The sequence below is a fragment of the Schistocerca cancellata genome, chromosome 1 (assembly GCF_023864275.1).
Source record: "Schistocerca cancellata isolate TAMUIC-IGC-003103 chromosome 1, iqSchCanc2.1, whole genome shotgun sequence".
Taxonomy (NCBI): Eukaryota; Metazoa; Arthropoda; class Insecta; order Orthoptera; family Acrididae; genus Schistocerca; species Schistocerca cancellata.
In genome coordinates, this window is record NC_064626.1 from 1,096,249,108 (window position 1) to 1,096,275,160 (window position 26,053).

General features: G+C 38.9%; 1 protein-coding gene across 14 annotated transcripts in view; it reads left to right on the top strand.

The window, feature by feature from the left end:
• LOC126091654 (serine-rich adhesin for platelets) overlaps positions 1-26,053 on the top strand; it is a 443,990-nt gene that overhangs the window by 363,344 nt on the left and 54,593 nt on the right. For all 14 annotated transcript variants that reach the window (XM_049907085.1, XM_049907086.1, XM_049907090.1 and 11 more), the window contains one exon: positions 299-472. In XM_049907085.1, coding sequence (XP_049763042.1) covers positions 299-472 — 174 coding nt within the window. The remainder of the gene's footprint in view (positions 1-298; positions 473-26,053) is intronic.

Genomic DNA, 26,053 nt, shown 5'->3' on the forward strand with positions numbered 1-26,053 from the left:
AGTTGTATTGTCGATGGGTAAGATATAGAAAAACTGGTTACATGTGATCAAATAGGAATGACAGAATTTCTAATTCAGTGCTTTCCCATTAAGTACATTTCCCAGAAAACATTAACAACTTTTACAAGTTTTAAGTTCGTTAGGAAAGATAGAAACATTAAAATTAAAGCAATAAGAATTTTTTCATTTTGTTTGCAGGTTATCAACTATTTTCAACAAAAAATTAAATGTAGTGCAAAAAGCATTTACATACATACTTCATTTTAAAGTGTCTAGGAAACCCTTATTTTCCTTTCAGGGAGAATGTATGCATCATCCAGCTTTTATTCCCCACACCACCCAACAGTTGAAGATCAAGTGGAGTTAGCCAGGCGCATATCAAATTCTCTCAGTGATATTAGCAATCAACAAAGCAAGGGCCAGTCCATGTATGTAAATCGTAAGAAGAGATCAGTTAAATGGGTCCATGAAGGTAAGATTTCCTGTTCTCATGTTTTTCCTCCACAAAAAGACCATGTGTCATTTATCAAACTTATCTATAATTTTTTAAAAATAATTTTAAAGCAAAAAGTTATAACTGCAGCTACTTAACATTAATTTAATGATGTAACCACATACCTATGGTATTACATGTTTGACATAATCCTGGCAGTGAAATATTATTTTTTGTGAAGAGTTTTATTCATCTGACCATTAGTACTTTTATGTTATCAGGTGTCTACTAATCACTAAAATGTGATCATATTAGAGTACATTTGTAATTTAAGGTCATGAGTAATTTCATATCACAATTCCCTATATATACACTGAAGTTCAGAATCCAAAGAAGATAATAAAAATAACTAATCTTCTGTGCCAAGAAAATGAACTCTGAGAACACCAAAAATAAGCTTTAGTAATGTAATTAAAAATCTGTTTTAAATAATCATTATTATATATTATGTAAAACACATTTTGATGTCTGGTTTGGAATTTCCAGACAGACGTTTTACAAGTTCTGGAACCTTCAAAATTTTCTTGACAGGCTTTGTAGGATACTTGGATCATACATTCAAAAGCTTGTTATGCGAAAAAAATACTAGGAAGGCTCAGCACTCAAGTTGTGTTTTTGTTGCTCCTAAAATACTATATATAGTCCTACTGGCTACACTGCTGGCAACTGTGGACTCACAACAGGAAGAGGAGAGAGTCAGAGAGAGGAGAAGGGGTTTTCCCCAGTGGTGGTAAATAACATTTATAGCAAAGCTATTTCAGAATGCCTGTTGCTTTGTCTGGGCCTCTTAGTGTTCAACACTCTGTGAAATAGTTCAGTCAGACACACAGTGCAGTGAGGAACAATGTAGTGGACAGTGATGACAACACGTGTGGGATGGATACCCTGCATAGGGCCACCTCCACCACCTGGTACCCCCACCTATTTACCAAAGAGAAGGCAGTCCTCATCAGGAGAAGGTACACAGATCATATTGTGAGTGGTGTATTTCTCTCTCTGCAGCATAGAATGTTGGGAATACATTTGAAGAAGTGAATAACAGGCTGTTATGTGGTAACATTCAAAAATATTTATGTTTAAGATATGTGAATTATTTTATTAATTGTTTGCATAAAAACTTTAATGCTTGTGGTGTGTTGCAAGATTATAATGTACTAACATTAAAACATACAGATTCATAGCATCATAAAATACTGCATTTCTGACAACTAAAAGGCCAAAAGAGTAGCTGAGGGAGGACTTACACTTTTCAGTCAGACATATTCTACCCTCATTAGTTTTCTAATAGGATTATCTTTTTCATAGTACATTTTTCAAAGCTTAGATGTTTTCTTGCACCATGTTTGTTTCTGACTGAAACGGATATGGGAAACTTGGTTCTTTACTGCAACATCACATATATTTTTGGACAGTACTTTCCACTATATAATTAAATTCTAGAAAAAAATAAGACATGAAAAAGCACAGCAGCTGTAAAGATGATTATGTGATACTGATTTTGAAAATATTTCTTCCTTTGGGATAGCAGTGCACCTTATATTAATCAGCTTATAATGCTATTCTTCTTTTCTGATTCTTCACACAATGCATTGTACTCTTTTTACTCATAAATGGAGTGACAGACTTCTGAAGAAAATTAGTGTTTGTTATTTGGTACACACTCAAATTACAAGCTGTTAATAACGCCATGTTAGCAGTTGTCATGTTATTACAGAATTAACCTGTTATTCAGTGTGGAGCAGAGTTACTCAATATATAAGTGTCAATTTCTAGAGAATTCCTATAGCACAGTGGTCTATGATTAAGGCCCCAGTTTAAATGCAGATTTCTTACCTTCTGGCTGACAACAAACAGTGACAAATATAGGCATCCATAAATGTAAGTTGTGCTTATTGAAGAATTTGTTGAGACGCACAAGAATTGTACTTGTTTTATTTTAAGTATAATTTTACTGTTGCTAATCATCATACCTTGTGGTAATTTTCTATCATTTTTTACAGTAAATGATTCAAAAAATGAAATGCGGTAGATGGCAGATTAGTGTTCTTTGTGAAAAGCTGTGTGATAACTTGATACTCCTTTCAACGACATGGTGCATATAGTCAACAATAGATAGTCTGTTCTCAGTTTCTTTTAGCTGTAATACAGTTAGACATTATAGACACATAATATGGAATAACAATCAAATCAACATTCTTTATCTGTGTGTTTTCCTCCCGGATTGTGTTAGTTCCTAACTTTTATTAACCAGTGAGCCATATTGTTAAATTTGTAATTATTGTATTAATTTGTGATCTATGAATCTACTGCTTGCACGGTATGTACAAATGCCTAATAAAATCCAAAGGTTTACTTGTTTTCATAGTGTTTGTGTTCTACATTCAGTTAATTCACATGAATTAACAGCTCAGATTTTTCATTAATTTATTTTGGAATAGTGGTGTCCTTTGTATGTTTATATTTTGATTGGAAGTGTGTTGTGGTAAAAGTAACCACCATTTATTGGCGTCTTGTCAGTTAAATGAAGCTGTTTCTCGTATGTAGTAATCACTCTTACACCTTGTATTATAGTTTGTTAAATGAAGCAGCACAATTTGTGTTTACTTGCATGATTGTTTCAAATATATATAGTGCAGGAGAGTTAGTATTAATTTTCTGAATGGATTTTTTCATGATTGTCTTGTTGTAAATTAGCTGTGCCCCTGAATGCTTTCTTCTGTAGTTTCTCCACTTTTTGAACATGGGTATCTGTAGCATATCCCCATATTGGGATGCAGTGTGATAGGTGTGGGTAAATTGGATCATAGCACTTTGTAGTATATCTGCATTTACTGTTTTTGATGTCTCCTCATTATGAATATATTTGTATTTATTTTTTAAGCAGATTTTATTTATGTAGTCATTCCCTGTAATATGCATTACATGGCTCAAACATTTAGAGGAAAATGTAAATCAACTCAGTGGGAAATATTGACACATGTACACCAAAACATGTCACATGGGACAAGTGGTGGAATAAACCTTCTGGATTGTTGCGTCTACATCTGGTGCTATGCTCTAAAGTGTATGCCAAATGGTAATTTTTATTATATCATATATTTTAGTTTCTTCTTGATCCATTCATGGATGGAATGTGGGGAGAGTAACTGCTTATATGCCTCTGCATGCAAGCTGTTATTGATCTGATTTTATTCATACTGTGTCTCCTTGGGAGCAGTGCAAAGGAAGCTGATGAATGTTTGCAACTTCCAATCTAAAAACTGCTTCTTAGAATGTTTAAACTAGGTTTTGTGAAATATTTGAAACCTTTCTTTGATAATGAAATGAGAGTTTTAGTATTCTCACCATATTATCCCATGGGCAGTCTTGTGACCGTTTGTGCTATCTCCTGTTAATCCAACATGATATGAACCTCACACTCACATGAGGACTATTCTGCTACATCTGCTAGTCACTTTCACAGAAAAGTGGCAGTTATCTCAAATGCTATCTGTACACTGAACTCCACCATTTGCTTTATCTAGAATAAATCTTACATGATCATTGCACATTGTACTCTTACACAGTCATGGTAACTGAATCAAATTGTAACCCTTTGATCTTATATTACATTTTTATCTTTTGTGAAGTAAACATTGTTTCATTTCTTTATGTTAACAGCTAGCTGCCAGTGTTTATATTAAGTTGATAGTTTATTCATATATGGATGGATGTTGATGCAGTATTTATCAAATACTAGGAAATTTGATAAAAATTTACTCTCATCTCGCAGAAAGCTATGACTTTATGTAGATAACTCTATGTAGCTGTGATTCAGAAAATATTCTGTTTCTATTTTATGTTCATCTAATATCTGCAGACTTCAATAACGGGTGACATATTCTCTAAGAGAATCTAGTTGCCCAAAATCACACTTGATTACTAGTTTGAATCATAAGCAGTGATCATCTTCAGGTCTGAAAATAAAATAAAATGAAATGAAACATTAAGAAATAATTATATCTTTAGATGACATAGACAGAAAAAAAATAAAAATTAAAGACATTAAAATTATGCCTACATAGTGAAATTACAAGGATTAACATTGTCTAAAATATAAAATACATAAAATATTAGCTGACGAATCAAGAGTAGTGAAAAGACACGATTCTTCAGAAAGAAAAACATAAAGTTTTACAATAAAGGTAACAGCACAGAAGTATGCTTGTGAGTGGATTCCATGGCATCAGGCATGATACTGAACCCACTTTGCAGGATGCAAATCCATAGCCATGAATGATGGGTAGGGGGAGGGAGGAAGGTGGGAGGAGAGAGAAAATGCTGGTATGTGCACTATGAAAGCATAACAGAGAACTGTCTATTAAAAAGCAAACAGATAATGAAACTTGACATTAATACACGACACAGCTCATTTAGATTAATAAATAAAATAAAACACTGAACTAAAATGTAGTGCGTGGACAGTTTCCACCAGATGGCATCTGAGGTGTATTGGGCTCATGTACACTGAGCTCGATCTGCTTGCGGCCATGCTGCCAGTCAGCCAGTCACCAGTGAGTGCAGTCAGCTGCTGAGGTCTTGTTCTGCCAAGTGGGGCTGCAGAGAAGGTTGTGAGCTGCTACTGACTGGGCTGTTGAAGTACAGAATTCTTGTAGTACACTGAATTTTTGTAGTCAAGTAGGAGATTAAGACTTTATCTGGTTCTTTCAGGTGATGTCCATATGTTTAAAAAGTATGCCTTAAATACCGTGTCTTAAGTTTCAAGATGTGTATCTATTGGTCTGACAGAATGTTAAGTTTCATTCAGATGATCTCCAAATGCTGTCTTACGAGGGCTATCCACAAAGTACATTACATTTTGGAATTAAAAATAAAGTATTGGAAATTTTTTTATTATATACAGATGAAAGCCACACTTCAATACTACTTTTATACATAGTTGCCATTTAAATTAAGGCACTTATCATAGCGATGGACGAGCTTGGAAATTCCTTCGTCGTAAAATTCGGCCGCCTGCGCCTTCAACCACGTGGTTACCTCTTCTTGAAGCTGTGCTTCATCATCAAAATGCTGCATAGCCAACCACTTCTTCATTGATGGGAATAAGTGGAAGTCACTCGGTGCCAGGTCGGGACTGTACGGTGGATGAGGAAACAACTCCCACTTAAAAGATTCGAGAACTTCACGAGTGGCATTTGCCGTGTGGGCCCGGGCGTTGTCGTGAATCAGCAAGATCTTTGAGCCCAACTTTCCCCTGCGCTTGTTTTGTATTGCTCTTCTGAGGTTGTGCAGAGTTTGGCAATACCTTTGAGAGTTTATTGTAGTGCCTCTTTCCAGGAAATCCACAAAAATCACACCTTTTCTGTCCCAAAAGACAGTCGCCACATGGTTGAAGGTGCAGGCGGCTGAATTTTACGACAAAGGAATTTCCAAGCTCATCCATCGCTATGATAAGTGCCTTAATTTAAATGGCAACTATGTAGAAAAGTAGTATTTAAGGTGGCTTTCATCTATTTATAATAAAAAAAATTTCCAATACTTTATTTATTATTAATTCCAAAACGTAATGTACTTTGTGGATAGCCCTCGTATTATTTCATCATGCTGTGTGTTCTTTAAACTGTGTCTCATAACTTATTCAAACTTATTCTTAAACTTGTATAACTAAATCGTTGCGTTATTGTTTGTGACACCCTTGCTCCATATTTTACAGGCAAGTGCTTTGATTTTTGCACTTGATGTTCATTTTTTAACATAACAGTCTCTTTTTCATACGTGCTCTGTTTTAATTTTTTGAAACATTTAATTGTTTGTGTTAGTTGATGTAGTAAATCTGTGTACAAATGTGCCACACAGTGAAACCCACAATTTAATTAAATAAAAGTATCTGTAGGAGAAACAATGGAGTACAGAATTGTTGTAACTGACAACGGCTTACAGTTACTCTATTTTTATTGTAAAATTTACCACCAATCAGATCTAACAGCGAGTAACGCCCTCCCTAGTATTATGACAGAAATATTTGTGAACCATAGAGAGCAGAAATTTTTCAGTAAAAATCCAAAGTTTGCTAGTGAAATAATATACTGTCACCCATGTGTGGGTGATTTCATCTTATTATTCAAAGGGAATGTAAATGAAATCATTGAAGGTGTCATGAAGCTTAATGCTTTTCATCCCAAGACAAAGTTGCTGTTCAACGCAAATGCAAGAGGTGATCAGTTTCCTGTATGTAATTTCACTAAATAAGATGGTAAGCACAGATCCAGCGTTTATGAGAAACTCGCTTGCTAAGATCTCATTACATCCCTTACATTCTGGCATCTCATTGTATATAAAATCCTACATTTTTGCTCCTTAATTAACAGACTGCTCGAACTACCATTTTGTGAGCAAGATAGGAAAATGAAATAGCCATTCTTAAAAAAAGTCTCTGTGAACAGTGGTTACATGCTTGAAGTAGTTACTGAAATGTTTCAGAAAATGAAAACAGAGTACATGTAGAGAACAGATGTTAATATTTTTAAAAAATAGCGTAAGTACATAAATCAATATATATTCCTTTAAAATGAAGAGGAAAGATGTCAGATACAATAACACAACAATTTCAGAAAACAGATTAAAGAATATGCTTTTTCACAAGTAAAAATCTTTGATTTAGGTTAAAACATGATAGAAATAAATTTGAGTTGCAAATTAGGTGTGTCAGGAATTTATACGATCAACTGCAATAATTCTCATAAACAGTATATTGGGCTGAGTGGCAGAACTTTTGAGATCCAGTTTAACCCCATAATATAAAATCATGAGTTACCTCATTTTTATTATTTTGGCAGAGACTTAAAAGCCTGAGTACACGACCTTCAGAAAAATAAAACTCTTCTTATATCAATTTCAGCACTGATAGTTAAGCATTTGGCCGCAAGAGAGCACCTGGCCCAACATTTGTAGCCTGGCTGCTGTCTTACACTTGTAGCAAGGCTGTCATGTTTTTGTTGAGGTGGTTGCTGCTATATATTGTCTTTATTGTGTGCAGCTTTGGATACTCAACAACAAACCACATGCTTTCAATCTCTTTCCTGTATTGCTGTCTAGGCAATGCTTTCCAAAATGATGTCTACAGTGATCCTGAGTTTGGCATGGAATTTAGCGGCTCAGAAAGTGAAGAAGAATGTGATGTTACTGTATTAGGGACTGAAAGTAATGACAGGTCATCAGTTGAGTGACAAGAACTCTTCATTGTTACGAGATGAATACATTCAGTGTGCTCCACCCAGCTCCTCCAAGATTTATGTTCACAGGAAACCATTATGAAATACATGGTTAGACTTCGTCGCTACACAGAAACTAAGAAATGACTTCAAGTTTCAGGGTATTTTAGTGAATGTCCAGCACACGAGTATGCTCAAGGGTTTATTATTGGTGATCTTCAAAAATTCTGTAACTCATTATTTTGCTTTTTAAATACTACCTTTATATGTCTTTATGTAATGTAATTCAGGATTGGATGTTTTCTTTAAATAAAAAAAAATTTAACATAATTTGAAAAAAATTGTTATATTAAGGGGTTGAAGAACACAGTACTATGAAATAATAAGACAGCATTTGGAGATCATCTGAATGAAACTAAACTCTCCATCAGACCAACAGAGACACATCTTGAACTTTTACACATGACATTTAAAGGACATTTTTTAAACATTTTTAAACATATGGCCATCACCTGAAGGAACCATTAAAGTACTTAATTTCCAATGTAACTTCAAGAATTCAGTGTGCTTCAAGAACTTTGAGGCTGTACTTAGCCCAATCAACAGCATTTCACGACTTTCACTACAGCCCCACTCACCAGAACAAGAGTTAGTAGCTTACTGTGCTTGCTGGAACCTGGCTGAGTGGCATCATGGCTGCAAGCAGCCCAACAGACTCCAGATGCCATTTGGTGGAAACTGCACATGCTCTATGTTTTCGTTCAATGTTTTATTTTGTTTACAAGTATAAACAAGATGTGTCACTTATTAATGTTGAGTTTTGTTATTTATTTTCCTTCTTAATTCCAGAGCATTTGTATTACCCCTTTTAGACACTTTTTTGTTATATTTTAATAATACATATACCAGTATTTCCTCTCCCCTCACAACTTCATTCCTCCCCTACACATTATTCATGATTATGGACTTGCATCCTGCATAGTAGGTTGAGTGTGTTTCATACCAAGGAATATGCTTACAAGCATACTTTTGTGATGTTTCCTTTATTGTACAACTTTGATTATGTTCTCCTTTCTGAAGATTTGTGACTTTTCAGTACTGATAATCAATCAGGCACTCTTTTAGGTGTATATTTTAAACATATGGCAATCTATGTAATTTCAGTATGCAGTATAATTGTAACATGTTTGCTTTGAAATATCTATATAATTTAAAGTAATAAAACAACAGAAAGTGTAGGATGAAATAACAACAATATGGAAAGGACAGGCTGATACTCAGCACATAGAGGAGCCACCGAGTCACAAAAAGGCACAATGAAGAAGACTGCCAAAGTACTTAAGCTGTCAGACAAAGTTCTTCTTCCAAAGTAGGACACATGTGCACGTGCACACACCCACCCATCCACATACATACACACACACACACACACACACACACACACACACTCTCACACTCACATGGCCACTGCTTCTGGGTGCTGTCATGGCAGCCGGGCCCAAAAAATTAGTTACTTATTAATCTTTTTTTACTTTTAGACCTTAAGATGACCATTGCTTATGATCAAAACTAGTAATAAAGTGTGAATCTGTGCAATGTAATGACTGTAATGATATTTTTTTAATCTACAAATTTATGCAAAATGTCAAGTGTCATTATTCTGTTTATTGATCTGTAGCAGTTGAAATCTTTGCAGCAACTATGACTTACACATGTGACAAAATACAGATAATATTAGTTTCTCCACTGAAAAATAAATTGTAGAACGTGAAGTACTGATGTAGTAAATACTACATTTCTTGTTGTTTATGTCACACAAGGTGTACAATCTGTTTCATGTGCTTCTTTGTTGCTGTTCTGTAAGGCATTACTCTACTCAGTGTCCATTCTTTCTCTCCCTTCCTGTGTTTTCTTATCACTGTCGAAACTGCATATGCAGGCATTCTGGCCGAAACAGATAGTGGTCGTGTGTGGGTGAGGTGTATTTGTTTGTGTAAATGTGTGGGTATTTTTCTTTCTGAAGAAGGCTTTGGCAAAAATTCTAATATGTAACAGTCTTTTGTCATGCCTGTCTGCAACTAAACAGAAGCAGTCTACCCTTTTCATAATTTTGTTGATATATGCAACCTAGACTTTTCAATATGTGTGTTTATGGCTGAAGTTTCTCAGTATTACCATAAGTAAGCCTCAGCACAAGTTCATATCATATCACAAATCAGAGAAAATTTAGTCTAAATGAACATCAAGGTAATGCTAGGATTATATGTTCTGTAGCATTTATTCATTATACATTCATCTGTTTATTTATATGATTCAGTGGCTGTAATTAGCTGTTAACTGTCGAGATTCAAATTTAATGAGAAAAGGGCACTCAGATTGAGCATTAGTATACAAGTTTAAGCAAATTTTATTCTTTGCTATAGTCCTTTACAGTTTTTGTTCTTCTCATATATACTAAAATATGATATTTTTTACATCCTTGTATGCGTAGAACATACTTACACCCTTCAGTCGGTTCTTGGAATTTGTTTTTGGTACATATTTTATGATGGTACTCGTGTATTGCAAGTCTTGTTGTTACATGTCTCTGGTTCCTGCAGTCTCTGACCCAGCTGTCATCTGGCATGGCTGGTGTGTTGTAAAACTCTTACATCTATTTCCTTCTTCTTCTGATCTATGAAGTTAATCACTTCATGATATGGTCCTGCGGAAGGTAGCCAGTGGGGTAATCTGATGTTGTCTATGAAATAAGTCTTCTCCAAGAGTTCATATTTAAGTCGAGATGATTCTACTCTTATAAACTGTTTCATTAATATCATCTTGACTTTTTCTGTTCTTTTCATATCACCGACCCTTAATTTTTCCCACATGATATCTATTCCATATACTATGACTGCTGCTTTGAATAGTGGCATTGTTGTGCTTGTTGATATATTAGTAATTTTAGGGATATTATAAGAGATTTTGATCGCTGCTGTTGCTCTTTCCTGACTTTGTATGCCAAAAGATATTGATGTTGTCTGTAATGTAATTTCCGGGTATTTATACACCTCTACTATTTGTAGTGGTTCACTGTATGGAGTTATAATGTCCTAATTCAGAATCATACTTTGTTTGCCCATCAGCCCTCATTGTTTGATTTTGGGATGTAGTTATTTAATATGCACTTGAATTGAGAAAAAATAGAACAACATTTTAAATATCTGGACACTTTTTCTGTAATGAATGTGCAGCTTTACTTTCTTAAATATTCCACTATCACAGATTTCTGTGTCCACCTAGTTATTTTGTAGTTTTAAATGACTGTGGAAATAGTTTTTATTTGGAATTGTTTTATAATTAAGATTTGATGGTACTAATAATAAAATAAAAGTATACTCACTGAACATTGCATTCAGGGGTTTATTTTAACTAAAATGTACATTATAATTTATTACAAAGTTTCAGGAAATATGCTCTAATGTCCACTGCTCAAAACTTTGAATTAAAATAAAAAAAATAATTAAATATAAGTAAAAATCAAACAAAATACTCACAAACCAACAATTTCAGAAAGTTACAAATTATTTGATACAAAATTTATTTCAGGGGTTCTCAGTATTTCCTGGGTATCCTTTTGATTTACTGTAATCACTGCCTTGACTTTGCGCAGCATGGAGTCTACCAATTGTCCGTGTGAACATTCTGAGCCTTGAATTCATGATGGCTTCTAACAGCTCCCTCTCATTACTGAAAATCCATCATGACACCATAATTTTTAGTCTTGGTCACAAGTTCTCAATCAGGTTGAGGTTGGAACTTTTGCCAGCCCACAGTTGGCACACATATGTGATGTTCAACAAACCATTTCTCTTGATTCTAGTGCTGTGCTGTGCTCTCTTCCTGAGAGATACACTGATTGTTGTAACCTTGAAACCTAACGGAGGACAGCAATTTCAACACTGAGACTTCTTCTTAGTACTTCTTGGCATAATGTTGCCCTGTGATACTTGTAGACATTCAGTGCCATGTTGCATCATGCGGCCCCACACCATGACACTGATGGGATGCTTGATAGTGGCAGTGGTGTACTCAGGCAACAAGTCTTTGCCTGGTTGACAACAGATGTACTTAATTCCATTACTTCCAGAGAAGCTGATATTAATATAATCATTCCAAATGCCTCTAGCTCAGTCTTCTTGTGTCCACTCCCTGTATGGGATTCCTTCCCACCTCTCCTATTCTATCAGACACCCAGCCTACACAGCATCCTGGTCCATCCTTATGCCACTCCCTCTTTGAACTCCTTGCCATAGGACTCATAACCCCATGGATGACCCAGGTGCAAGAGTTTCCTGATTCACCCACACAGCACATCCTACTCCAGTCCTGCCACAGGCTTATTCTATCCCATCAGCAGGAGGGGTACCAGTTAAAGCAGCCCAACATACACCAGCCCTGCTGTAATCACTTCACAGCATTTTATGTGGGCATGGCCACCAATAAGCTGTCCTACAGAATGAATGGCCACTACCAAAGCTGACCACCTAGTGGTGCAACACGCTGCTGAGCACAACATGCTTAAATTCAATGGCTGCTTCAAAATCTGTGCCATCTGGATCCTCCTTCCCAACACCAACTTATCTAACTACGGAGATGGAAGTTATCCTTGCAACACATCCTTCATTTCTGTGATCCTCCTGGCCTCAGTCTCCGCTAACAATCTATATCCACACCCTCCACCCAACAGTTTCATCTTCCTCTGTCCTGTCACCATGTCCCAGTCCACACCTCCATATCGTCTTCATCGTGTGCCTACAATGATACCTGGAGGATGTGTATGGCTTTAAATTATATATGGTGTGATGTAACTGAAAGCGAACATAATAGTCGCCCTCCAGCTGCAAGCATGCAACCCAGAACATTGCATGACTCATCACCCAGAAGGGATTCAGTTTCACACTGTCACCGTTGGTCCAAATAACAGAAAACTCATGTGGCAGGCAGAATAGTCAGTTGTACTGTAAACTTGATGAACATGCAATTATACAATGCATACACATAAAGAATTAATAAAATAATGATAAAAATCCAAGGGATAAATAATGTAGGCAAAATGTGCTGAATTAAATAATAACTTGCTATGTGTATTAGAACTAAAGAAAACCCAAAGAAATCATGTACAAACTGCGGCCATACAATTATGTCATGAATAAAACAACGGTTAGCAAGCAGAGTGATAGGCAAGGTTCTTTCGTACCGCAAATAAGTTGCTCGACCGTTCACACATGGAGCCTTGAAAAGTTCAGTGTGATATCTGAAAATTACACAAAAGTCTGAAATGCACAAATTCTAAGCAATCTATACATGTCAGGCACTCTGACCGTACAAAATAACAGCAGACATACCAGAAACCACGAATGAAACACCAGTTGACATCTGCAAAAAAAACACTCTACTCATTCTGCCTGCTTATTTAAAACCTTGGTTATGCAATCTGCTGTATACAAAATAAAGCTTCTTTATTCTGTTTTACTGTAATATTTATTATTTTTTTCGTACTCCATTTAAATTATATACAGGATGAGCATTAATAAAACCAACGAACTGCAGGGACAGATTCCTGACTGGAAATGGAGGAAAAAATGTCCTATGAACATGCATCTGAAAATGCATCATTGCCACAGTAGATGGTGCTGATGAATGGAAATTGCTCTGACCACATGCCCTCTCTGTAGCCCACAGATGACAGTTAGGCAGATTGGTGATGCCAGGGATGGTATGGTTGCTTCATCAGTAAAGATGACTGTTCACAGAAATCCTATAATTATGATGATCTGGTGCAAAAAATACTATAAATATCCTTCCCATAGAGGGAAATCCATTGATGATAATCCTTGCACACATTGCAGCTGATAGGAACAGCAGTGGTTGTCATGCAGGATACACATAATTGTACTTTCGCTTACACCATGTTGGCGGACAACTTGCCTGGAACTTGTACTAGGGTTTGTCTTAATATCCTGTAGAACTCGGTCCTCCAAATCTAGTGTGTGCCAAGCCAACTCCCTCCCTGCATGTTCTTCTGTCTGAAAGGATCCATGATCACACAACTGCCCAAAAAGGATTTGAAATGTTGGATGATGTGGTTGGTGTCCATGAGAGCACTTGTTTTGGTATAGCCGTGCTGCCTCTCTACTATTTCCATCTGTTTGGCCATACACAGACACCATCTCAGCTTGTTCCCAAAGTGAATACCAGACCATTCTCCTGCTTACAGTATGCTGCATCAGTCACACAGCCTGCAACATACAAGGAACACATGGTACATGGTAGAGGAACTTTCATTCATCAGCACTATCCAATGTGACAATGATGCATTGCTGAATGCATGTGTACAGCACCTTTTTCCCTTCATTTCCAGTCAGGAATCTGTCCCTGCAGTATGTCAGTTTTATTAATGTTCACCCTGTATGTATAAAACAAACATATTCACAATTTCTTACATATCTCTATCACATTCATTATTTGAATAATTGTAGGTTTTTTACAAAAATTATGTAACTAACACTTGTACTGAGCGTATGGTCCAGCTCAAGTCAAATACAAGACTGACTTTTGCATAGTGTGGCAGCCCCATGCTCATAAAACCTAACCTTGTTAACAATAATAATTATAATGAGATATATTTGCACTAATAATTACTGCATGGTACTTATTGCAAATGGAACAAATAGCTGTTAATAATTTGTGTACATGTGGAGAACTCTGTTTTGACAAATGTTTCAATAACAATAAATAATAATTTGTTTAATAAATTATATGTGTGGTTCATGGTGTGGGTTCTTGTAGTCATGTCCTAGTTCATGAACCACGGGCAACGTATGAGTGGCCAAGTAAGTGGTCCCGACAGTCGGGATACCAGTTACTTTGGAATAAGGCTGGGCATCTCAGACATATTCTGTCGTGGCCACCTTTGTGCTCATACGGCAAAGACTATCAAATCCACCGGTTAGTCCCTCAGCCGTTAGGGGTAAAACCCAATGGGACTCGGGGCAAGTAAGGCTAGCAACCTGCTTCCCTGGTACTTTAAATATGATGCTGGCAACAATCAGAGCAAAATGCCCCGGACCTTTGGAGGTGACGGAGTCCCACCTCTAACTGACAAACCAGGGACTCCTAAGATATGACTTGGCAAACAAATGGTAATGAGATGGGGAGCTATTAATATCAATGGGGGCTACTCTGGGAAGAAGGTAGAGCTGGCAGAGGCTGCAAGTAAGATGGGGCTGGACGTTTTAGCTGTTAGTGACATTCGGGTAAGGGGTGAGAAAGAAGAGGAAGTGGGAGAATACAAGGTCTACCTGTCAGGAGTCAAAGCAGGAGTAGCACAATGGGGTGTAGGGCTTTACATCAGGAAAGAAATGGAACCCAGCGTAGTTGCAATAAGGTATGTAAACGAACGACTGATGTGGATAGATTTGACAGTGTCTAGCAAGAAAATTAGGATTGTGTCAGTATATTCGCATTGTGAAGGGACAGATCAAGATAAGATGGATAGTTTTTATGAGGCACTCAGTGATGTAGTTGTTAGAGTAAAGGACAAGGACAGTGTTCTGCTCATGGGTGATTTTATCGCCAGGATTGGAAATCGAACAGAAGGGTATGAAAAGGTTATGGGTAAATTTGGAGAGGATATGGAGGCCAACAGGAACGGGAAACAACTCTTGGATTTCTGTGCCAGTATGGGCTTAGTAATCACAAACTCCTTTTTTAAACATAAGAACATTCACCGGTATACTTTGGAAGGCAGGGGAACCAGATCTGTCATTGACTATATAATAACAGATCAGGAATTCAGGAAGGCTGTGAGGGACACATGTGTATTCAGGGGATTCTTTGATGACACTGATCATTATTTAATCTGCAGTGAAATTGGGATTGTGAGGCCGAAAGTGCAGGAGGTCAGGTCCATATGTAGGAGGATAAGAGTGGAGAAACTTCAGGATAAGGAAATCAGGCACAAGTACATAACAGCGATCTCAGAAAGGTACCAGTTAGTTGAATGTAGTCAATTACAGTCATTGGAAAAGGAATGGACAAGGTACAGGGACACAGTACTAGAAGTGGCTAAAGAATGTCTTGGAACAGTAGTGTGTAAAAGTAGGATGAAGCAAACAGCTTGGTGGAATGATACAGTCAAGGCAGCCTGTAAAAGGAAAAAGAAGGCGTATCAAAAATGGCTACATACCAGAACCCAGGTAGACAGAGAAAGTTATGTTGAAGAAAGAAACAAAGCCAAACAGATAATTGCAGCATCCAAGAAGAAATCATGGGAAGACTTTGGAAACAGGTTGGAGACTATGGGTCAAGCTGCTGGAAAACCATTCTGGAGTGTAATTAGCAGTCTTTGAAACGGAGGTAAGAAGGAAATGACAAGCATTTTGGACAGGCCAGGAAAACTGCTGGTGAATCCTGTGGATGTCTTGGGCAGATGGAGGGAATATTTTGAAGAGTTGCTCAATGTAGGTGAAAATACAATCAGGATTGTTTCAGATTTCGAGGTAGAATGGGATAGGAATGATGATGGAAATAGGATCACATTTGAGGAAGTGGAAAAAATGGTCAGTAGATTGCAGTGCAATAAAGCGGCTGGGGTGGATGAAATTAAGTCGGAACTCATCAAATACAGTGGAATGTCAGGTCTTAAATGGCTACACAGGATAATTGAAATGGCCTGGGAGTCGGGACAGGTTCCATCAGACTGGGCAAAAGCAGTAATCACACCAATCTTTAAACATGGAAACAGAAAAGATTGTAACAACTACAGAGGTATCTCTTTAATCAGCATTGTGGGTAAAATCTTCTCAGGTATTGTTGAAAGGAAAGTGCGAGTATTACTTGAGGACCAATTGGATGAAAATCAGTGTGGGTTTAGGCCTCTTAGAGGTTGTCAGGACCAGATCTTTAGCTTACGGCAAATAATGGAGAAGTGTTATGAGTGGAACAGGGAATTGTATCTATGCTTTATAGATCTAGAAAAGGCATATGACCGGGTTCCTAGGAGGAAGTTATTGTCTGTTCTACAAGATTATGGAATAGGAGGCAAACTTTTGCAAGCAATTAAAGGTCTTTACATGGATAGTCAGGCAGCAGTTAGAGTTGACAGTAAATTGAGTTCATGGTTCAGAGTAGTTTCAGGGGTAAGACAAGGCTGTAACCTGTCTCCACTGTTGTTCATATTATTTATGGATCATATGTTGAAAACAATAGACTGGCTGGGTGAGATTAAGATATGTGAACACAAAATAAGCAGTCTTGCGTATGCGGATGACTTAGTTGTGATGGCAGATTCGATTGAAAGTTTGCAAAGTAATATTGCAGAGCTAGATCAGAAATGTAAGGACTATGGTATGAAGATTAGCATCTCCAAAACGAAAGTAATGTCAGTGGGAAAGAAATATAAACGGATTGAGTGCCAAATAGGAGGAACAAAGTTAGAACAGGTGGACAGTTTCAGGTACTTAGGATGCATATTCTCACAGGATGGCAACATAGTGAAAGAACTGGAAGCGAGGTGTAGCAAAGCTAATGCAGTGAGCGCTCAGCTACGATCTACTCTCTTCTGCAAGAAGGAAGTCAGTACCAAGACTAAGTTATCTGTGCACCGTTCAATCTTTCGACCAACTTTGTTGTATGGGAGCGAAAGCTGGGTGGATTCAGGTTACCTTATCAACAAGGTTGAGGTTACGGATATGAAAGTAGCTAGGATGATTGCAGGTACTAGTAGATGGGAACAATGGCAGGAGGGTGTCCACAATGAGGAAATCAAAGAAAAACTGGGAATGAACTCTATAGATGTAGCAGTCAGGGCGAACAGGCTTAGATGGTGGGGTCATGTTACACGCATGGGAGAAGCAAGGTTACCCAAGAGACTCATGGATTCAGCAGTAGAGGGTAGGAGGAGTCGGGGCAGACCAAGGAGAAGGTACCTGGATTCGGTTAAGAATGATTTTGAAATAATAGGTTTAACATCAGAAGAGGCACCAATGTTAGCGCTGAATAGGGGATCATGGAGGAACTGTATAAAGGGGGCTATGCTCCAGACTGAACGCTGAAAGGCATAATCAGTCTTAAATGATGATGATGATGATAATAAATTATATGTGCTGTAACTGCATCACATAGCTCTCTCAATATATAGCTGAGGTCAGTACCTTTTCATTGCTTCGTTAACTTGTATGGAAATAGTTGTATGGTAGTTATAAGTAATAAATATTCTGACAGAAATGGTTCTTAAACCATAAGTTATATGACTTTGAGGAGGACAACAGTTCAAACCCACATCTGGCCATCCAGATTAGGGTTTTCCGTGATTTACCGAAATTGCTTCAGGCAAATGCTTTGATGGTTCCTTTCAAGGGCCATGGCCACTTTCCTTCCCTATCCTTCCCTAATCTGAGCTTGTGCTCCATCTCTAATGACCACACTGTCAACAGGATGTTAAACACTAATCTCCTCCTCCTTTTGTATGACTTTGGTGATAATTTTGTTACAATTTTAAAAGTGTCTACCATTCCCATAACATACTTGTAAGTAATTTTAACAGTTTATGTGACTATATAGTTTTTTTCTGCCTAATATTTCAGTTATTAGTCCATGGTGGCTTTCATTCCATATTCATGTGGGATCTCATGTCATGACACCTCCACCGTGAGACGCATCAATCCCTGGCCCAAAAGTACATAACAGTCCACCAGCTTTTGAAAGCTTTGAATGACATCATATAAAGTAATGCAGCCAAGCCCTTGTTATGTCACATGCCACACCTAACCTGCTCCGGTGGCTGTATGTGGCTGTATGTCACATGCCTAGTCCTTGCACCTACCACCCCTCCCTCCCTAATTCCTAGTGCCTAAACCTGCTGCCTTCCTCTGAGCCACTAGCTACCCATCCCCAATCCCTCCTCCTTCTTCCTGCCTCTTTCTCCCTGTACCTACCCCACCCAACACGACTTCTACTCAAGACATCTGCCAGACTGCCATCTCTGCATCGTGTGCCCATCCAGCACAATGTGAGCACACAGGTGTGTGTGTGTGTGTGTGTGTGTGTGTGTGTGTGTGTGTGTGCATCCCCAAGCTCATAAAAGTGCTTTTCAAAAGGCTAGCAAAGTTTTCACTATCATTTGTATGTGCTTGTCGACAACTCAGCGCTTATACACCGCAGTTAGTGGTCTCCGTTACTCTTCAAGCTTTCAGTTTTAATTTGCTTTACCGTACATAATTTGTTGAGTTTAGTTTTGTTATTACTGAGCAAGACAGATATGGTCAGGTTAATGAACTGTAAATATATTGAGAATGTCCTATGCTAAGTTCATTTTGATACAGATGTTGTTCTGTGATATCATTGGAGGCAAACATTCTCAGTAAACAATGGCCTATAAACATGTTATGATCCATTTAGTCATCTCCATCTCCTGGTGACATGACATGATGGCCCTCCATGCACTCTTGGATATTGTTTTGATCCTCCGCTTCAAGGTCACTCCGGTACTTTCTTCTCCTTGTTTTTCCTCTGTTCTTCTGAGCAAAACAGCTTTTTCAAGAAAGTTTTCTGCTCTTATGATATGCTCAAAATAACCTTAATTTCATCTGCAGTTTTTACTCTAATGATAATCGCACTACAGCTCGTAGATGGTATATACTGTTTGCTTCTTATTACAAATCAATAATTACCTTTTCAGTAATTATATATGTGATGTACATTCTTTCAGACTTATCTGAAAAAAAAAGAAATCATTTTGATCCTGCAGTCATTGTGAATATCAATAGAAAGGAATAATGACATTCAGTTGCTAGTGAGCATTAATTTATATCAATAGGGAAAGTTGAAAATTTGTGCTAGACTGGGATTTGAACTTGGGTCTCCTGCTCACTAGGCAGATGCTCTGACCACTAAGCCATCTGGACAGCCAATAGACATCACAACTGCACAGACTACCCTAGCACACTTCTCGTCAAACTCTAATTATCCACGTGCTATTGACATAGTGCCGTGGCTAATTATGCTCATTACTCTTGGTGTTTCGCCAATTCCCATAAGAGTTCGGGCACGGTATGCATCAGCACTGAATGGATCACTGGCCAGCCTCGTCTTAATTATGTATGTGCTGTCTGTTCTTTGGGACATGTCAGTGCAGATGCATACCACGCTCAAACTCTTATGGTAACCAGTGAAATGCCACAAGTAATGAGCATAATGGGCAGGGGCTCTATGTCAGTAGTGTATGGATAAGTTGAGAATTTGGGTCTGATGGGAGGCATGCAGTGTAGTCCATGCAGTTGCAATGACCACAGGGTGTCTGGATGGCTTAATGGTCAGAGAATCTACCTAGTGAATGGAAGACCCAGGTTCAAATCCCAGTCCAGCACAAATCTTGAACTTTCCCCACTGTTGTAAATCAATCCCCACTAGCAGCTGAATTCCATAATGTCTTTTTCAGTGGCACAAAGTTAATTTATTTAATCAAATCTCGTGAGGTGTGTTCCACTTCTTTATATCTTTGATAAATTCCTTATTCACACAGATTTATATTGCTATGAGTGAAACTTGGTACTCTACTAAGGGCCGTGTGGTATGTCATATCGATTCTTGTAGTTCTAACACACCAATCTTAATTGGTGTTTCTGAGCTGTGTGGGGTGATCAGTTTAAAATTACTTTGAATCAAATCATTCTTTTTTTCTCTCTTACTCACATGCCTATGTAGCAAATAAATGAATGTTGAACACTTAACAGATTTCTAGAAAAGGATAGTTAATTGCTGTTTGTGGTGTGAGTGTATGTGTGCATGTGTTTGTGTATGGAAGAAAGATAGATAGATAGAGAGAGAGAGAGAGAGAGAGAGAGAGATGTTCATTAGTTTACTGAAGAAAGATTGGGCGTAGGTTCAGCAAGTAATCATGCTAATTTGTGGAGCTTGACTACTGCTCAAGATACCTTGTCTTTTCATTGAGTGCTTTAGTATTTCTAACCCCATCAAGTTATTAACTCACCTGTTCTTCTAACACCATAATTCTTGCTGTAATACTCTGTTACCCTGAAGGTATTTTTTGAGGTCTCACTTCTTTGTGGTCTTCACCTTTATTTTAGAGTAATCCTTTAAATTCCGCTTCTACAAATTACCACTTTTGGTACACTGTAAAATGCCAGTTTTTATTCCTAGTCTTTGTCAGTTCACAGATATAACAGTACCTATTATGAAAAAATATGGCACTGGATAGCTTTCAGGTACTTTTATGCAGCATCTTGCATTGTTTCCTCATAATCTTCAAAATGATTCTTCTTCAGTTTCCCTGAAAGAGTTAAAATAGGACAAACAATATTATGAAAGGGATAGTTGCTCCTCACTATATACCAGAGATGATGAGTCAAGGGTAGGCACAACAAAAAGTCTGTTGGAAAATGAGCTTTTGTCGAAAATAGACAATACACACACACACACACACACACACACACACACACACACACACACACACTCATGCAAACACAACTCACACACACATGACCACAGTCTCTGGCAGGTGAAGCCAGACTGCAAACAGCAGCACATGGTCGAAGAGGCAGCCGGGTGGTGGGGGTAAGGAGGAAGCTGTGGTGGGGAGGGGAGGGATAGCAAGTAGGGGTGAGTGGTAATAAAAAGCTGCTTATGGGAGCACACTGGGATGAGGTGGAGAGAGGGATAGGGCAATTAGATGTGGGTGGGAGCTTAGACAGAAGGTGGGGGCGGGAGGGGGGGGCAGGGAGAGTGGGCAGGGTGGAATAGGAGAGAAGTTAGAAGACTGAGGATGTGTTGGTGGAATAGAGGGCTGTGTAGTGCTGGAATGGGAACAAGGAAGAGGCTAGATAGGTAAGGACAATACCATAGAATATACAGGGTGAGCACAAAGTCTTGCCCTGATTATAACAACTTATTACAGAATAACTATTTGACATCATAATTTACATTCGGTGCCTTTACACGGGTTAGTGTTCCTAGCTTTTTTTTTTTTTTTTTTTTTTTTTTTAAGACCACTAGACCACTTACATTAGTAAACCTCAACTCCCTTGGTAGCTTGGAGAATGTTGAGGCAGTATTCCAGTTAACGCAGGCGTTTCGTAACATGTGTTCTGTCACAGTACCCACAGCAGCTTGTATCCTAGCCTTCAGTTCGTAGAAGTCAGCAAGTGGTGTGACGAAGACCCTGTCCTTGATATAGCCCCAGAAAAAAAAGTCAAGGGGCGTAATGTCCGGAGAACGGGTTGGCCAGGTTGGTGGACTGTTCCTTCCAATCAACCAATCTTGAAATGTTTCATCTAGGAAATCACGCACGATCAAAGCCCGGTGGGGGGTGAGGGGGGGGGGATGCCCCATTTTGCTGGAAAATTATCCATGGTTGATATTCTTCTAGGCCTAACTGAGGGGCAATGAACTGTTGCAAAATGTCTAAGTAAATGTAAGTGGTAATTGATTTTTCCGCAAAGAGGCTGCACCAAACATTCACTTTTTCACTGTCTCGCTGTAACTGTACAGTAGCATATGGAGACTCTGAACCCCATATACGGGCATTATGCCCATTTACCATTCCACTGACATGAAAGGTGGATTCGTCAGTAAAGCATATGCGATTTAAGTAATCGTTAGTGCCATCAATGCTGACGAGAATCTCAGTTGCAAATTCAGCATGTGTCAGCAGCAAATCATTCGGTTGCAAGGCCTGCACAATTTTCTTTTTGTAAGCATGCAACCTAAGCCTTTCATGAAGAATCTTCACCACACTTACTTGCGGTATTGCGGTAATTGAAGTTCACATGATGCTTGATGAGTTGATTTAGATGGACTCTGTTGAAACGATTGCTGAACACGATCAACAGTTGCATCACTCACATGGGGCCTGCCACTTTGAGGACAATCTTCAACGTTGCCTGTTTGATTAAACTTTGCATATGATCGTTTTATTGATTTAATGTCAGGAGGTCTGCATCCATAAGAGGCCCGAAAGCTATGCTGAACACTGATGGGCGATTTTGTTTTGTGAAACCAAAGCACACATTGCACTTCCTCCAGCTTCGGCGCCATTTCGCCAGCAACTGATGTGACCTAACAGACCGCATCGCTGTTATGGAGCAGTAGTGCCACCTATTAGTCACAACAACTAGTAACACCAATCTATGTAACGGCATCAAATGTAACTTATTATGTCAAATGGTTATTCTGTTATAAATTTTTATGATCAGAGCAAGACTTTGTGCTCACCCTGTATTGCAGGCAGAGTTCCCACCTGTGCATTTCAGAAATGCTGGTGTGGGTGGGAAGGATCCAGGTGGCACAGGCTGTGAAGCAGTCATTGAAATGAAGAATGTCATGTTGGGTAGAGTGCTAAGCACAGTTAGTTGGTGGCCATTCGTGCACAGACACACCTTGTTGGTTGTCATTCATGCATAGAATACAACACAGTGATTGCAGCTTAGCTTGGAGCTCACATGAATGGTTTCACAGGTAGGTATTTTGGGATTTTGTGGTAAGTTTATGTGGGACCAATCTGCTGAGGTCATTGGTCCTTACACTTACACACTACTTAATCTAACTTAAACTAACTTATGCTAAGGACAACACACACACTCATGCCCAATGGAGGACTCGAACCTCCAACAGGGGGAGCCTCACAAACCGTGGCAAGCCACCTTAGACTGTGTGGCTACCCTGTGCAGCCCACAGGTAGGATAGGTGAAGTTTGTGACTGGACTGGAGTAGATGTTGGCGGGAGGATATATGGGACAGGCCTTGCATCTAGGTCTGTTACAGGGATATGAGCCATGAGGCAAGGGATTGGGAGTAGGTGTTGTGCAGGGATGGACGAGGATATTGTGTAGGTTCGCTGGGTGGCAGAATAGTACATTGGGAGAGGTGGGAAGGATAGTAGGTAGGACATTTCTCATTTCAAGGCATGACAGGAGGTAGTCAAAATCCTGGCGGAGGATGTTATTCAGTTGCTCCAGCCCTGGGTAGTACTGAGTCATGAGGGGAATACTCCTCTGTGGCCAGTTGGTGAGACTTTTGGAGGCAGTAGTGGCAGGGAAATTATGATCTGTGAAGGACTTAGTACGACCTTGGGTATATTTTGAGAAGATGTCACTACAGATGAGAAGATGTCACTACAGATGCAACGGCCACGTGTGACCCGGCTATGTATGGAAGGGAATTCTTGGTATGGAATAGGTGGCAGCTATTGAAGTGGAGTTATTGCTGGTGGTTGGTAGGTTTGATATGGACAGAGGTACTGATGTAGCCATCTTTGAGGTGGAGGTCAACATTGAGGAAAGTGGCTTGTTGGGTTGAGTAGGATCAGGTGAAGCAAATGGGGGAGAAGGTTTTGAGGTTCTGGAGCAATGTGGATAGGGTGTCCTCACTCTCAGTCTAGATCACAAAGATGTCATCAGTGAATCTGAAGCAGGTGTGGGGTTTGGGATTCTGGGTGTTTAGGAAAGGTGGTCCAAAATAGGTTGGTATAGGATGGTGCCATGCGGATGCCAATTCCCTGGATTTGTTTGTAGGTAATGCATTTGAAGGCATTACATACCCACTCCCCACTATCCTTTGCACCTCTCCCACAGTGGTATTTCACAACCCACCAAACTTACACAACATCCTCATCCTTCCCTACACAACCACTGCTCCCAACCTCTTGCCTCATGGATCACATCCCTGTAATAAATCTAGAAGAAAGACCTGCCTCATACATCTTCCCTCCATCACCTACTCCAGTCCGGTCACAAACATCACCTTTCCCATCCAAAGCAGAGCAACATGTAAAACCAGTCATGTGATCTACAAGCTAAGCTGCAACCATTGTGCTGCATTCTATGTGTGAATCACAACCCACAAGCTGTTTGTGCGCATGAGTGGCCACCGAAAAACTGTCCAAAGGAACAGCTGGACCACCCTATTGCTGAGCACACCACCCAGCATGACATTCTTCATTTCAGTGACTGATTCACAGCCTCGGCCATCTGGATCCTTTCCACTTAACCAGCTTTTCTGAAATGTGCAGGTGGGAACTCCGCCTGCAATATATTCTATGTTCCTGTAACCCTACTGGCCTCAAACTTTGCTAGTCATTGTCCTTACCCATCTAGCCTCTTCCTTGTTCCCATTTCAGCACTACGCAGCCCTCTGTTCCACCAACACATCCTCAGTCTTTTTACTTCTCTCCTTTTCCATAACCCCCCCCCCCTCCATGTGCTCCCCCCCCTCCCCCCACCTTTCGTTTTAACTCCCAACCACACCTAGCTGCCATACCCCTCTCTCCACCTCATCCCTGTATGCTCCCACAAATAGCTATTTATAGTACTCGCCCCTACCCTGCTATCCCTCCTCCTCCCCACCCCATCCTCCTCTTTACCTCTTCACCCGGTTGCCTCTCCCACCATGCACTGCTGCTTTCAGTCTGGCTTCAGCTGCCAGAGACTGTGGTCGTGTGTGTGAGAGTTGCATTTGCACCTGTGTGTGTTGTTTGTTTTCATCAAAGGCATTATTGTCCAAAAGCTCACTTTCCGACAGTCTTTTTTGTTGTGCATATCTGCAACTCAGCATCTCTGCTGTATGGTGAGTAGCAACTACCCCTTTTTATAATACTGTTACATTCCATCCTGGATTTTCCATTGTTTAAAATAGGACAAAGCCTGTTCTGATACCCATTTCTTCCCTAGTACAATTATACAGTTGTTTTGTGTAATGAAAATAAAATAATTTGTATATGTGTGGCTAACCCCCATTTTCCACAACATTTAGAAACACTGATTTTGCTTTTAATCAGAGTTTGCTCCATTATGCTTGTTTCCTTCTTGAGATAAGGAGCCTACCTTCTCCAAAGTGATTCTTTCACTTCCATAATTGTTGTTCTAGCTTCTTATGCAATACAAGTTGTAAAGATCACATGAGACAGGTCAAAGGACATAACATAACATATAATGCCAACAGAACAGTAAATAGATACTCATTCTTACAATCGAAGTCTTATCAGTGTACATTTAAAGAACAATTACTGTTGAGTAATTCTTGTGTGAGGTAGAAACAGTGCATGCTCTATTAGAAATGTTTTCTGTTTTCTCTTTAACATTGGCACTGAATCTGGAATACTTTTTTCCTTCTTCTCGCATGTTGTTGTGTAATGTGTGGACAGGATGAAATACACTTCTCTGGTAATAAGATATACTGTAAAATTTTTGGTGGATATTTGATTGTTCTCTGATTTGTATACATTCTTGTTTTGCTTCAATTTGCAAAGTTTTGTAAGTAGTGCCTTATTAATAAAGGTTTCAAGGATGTATAA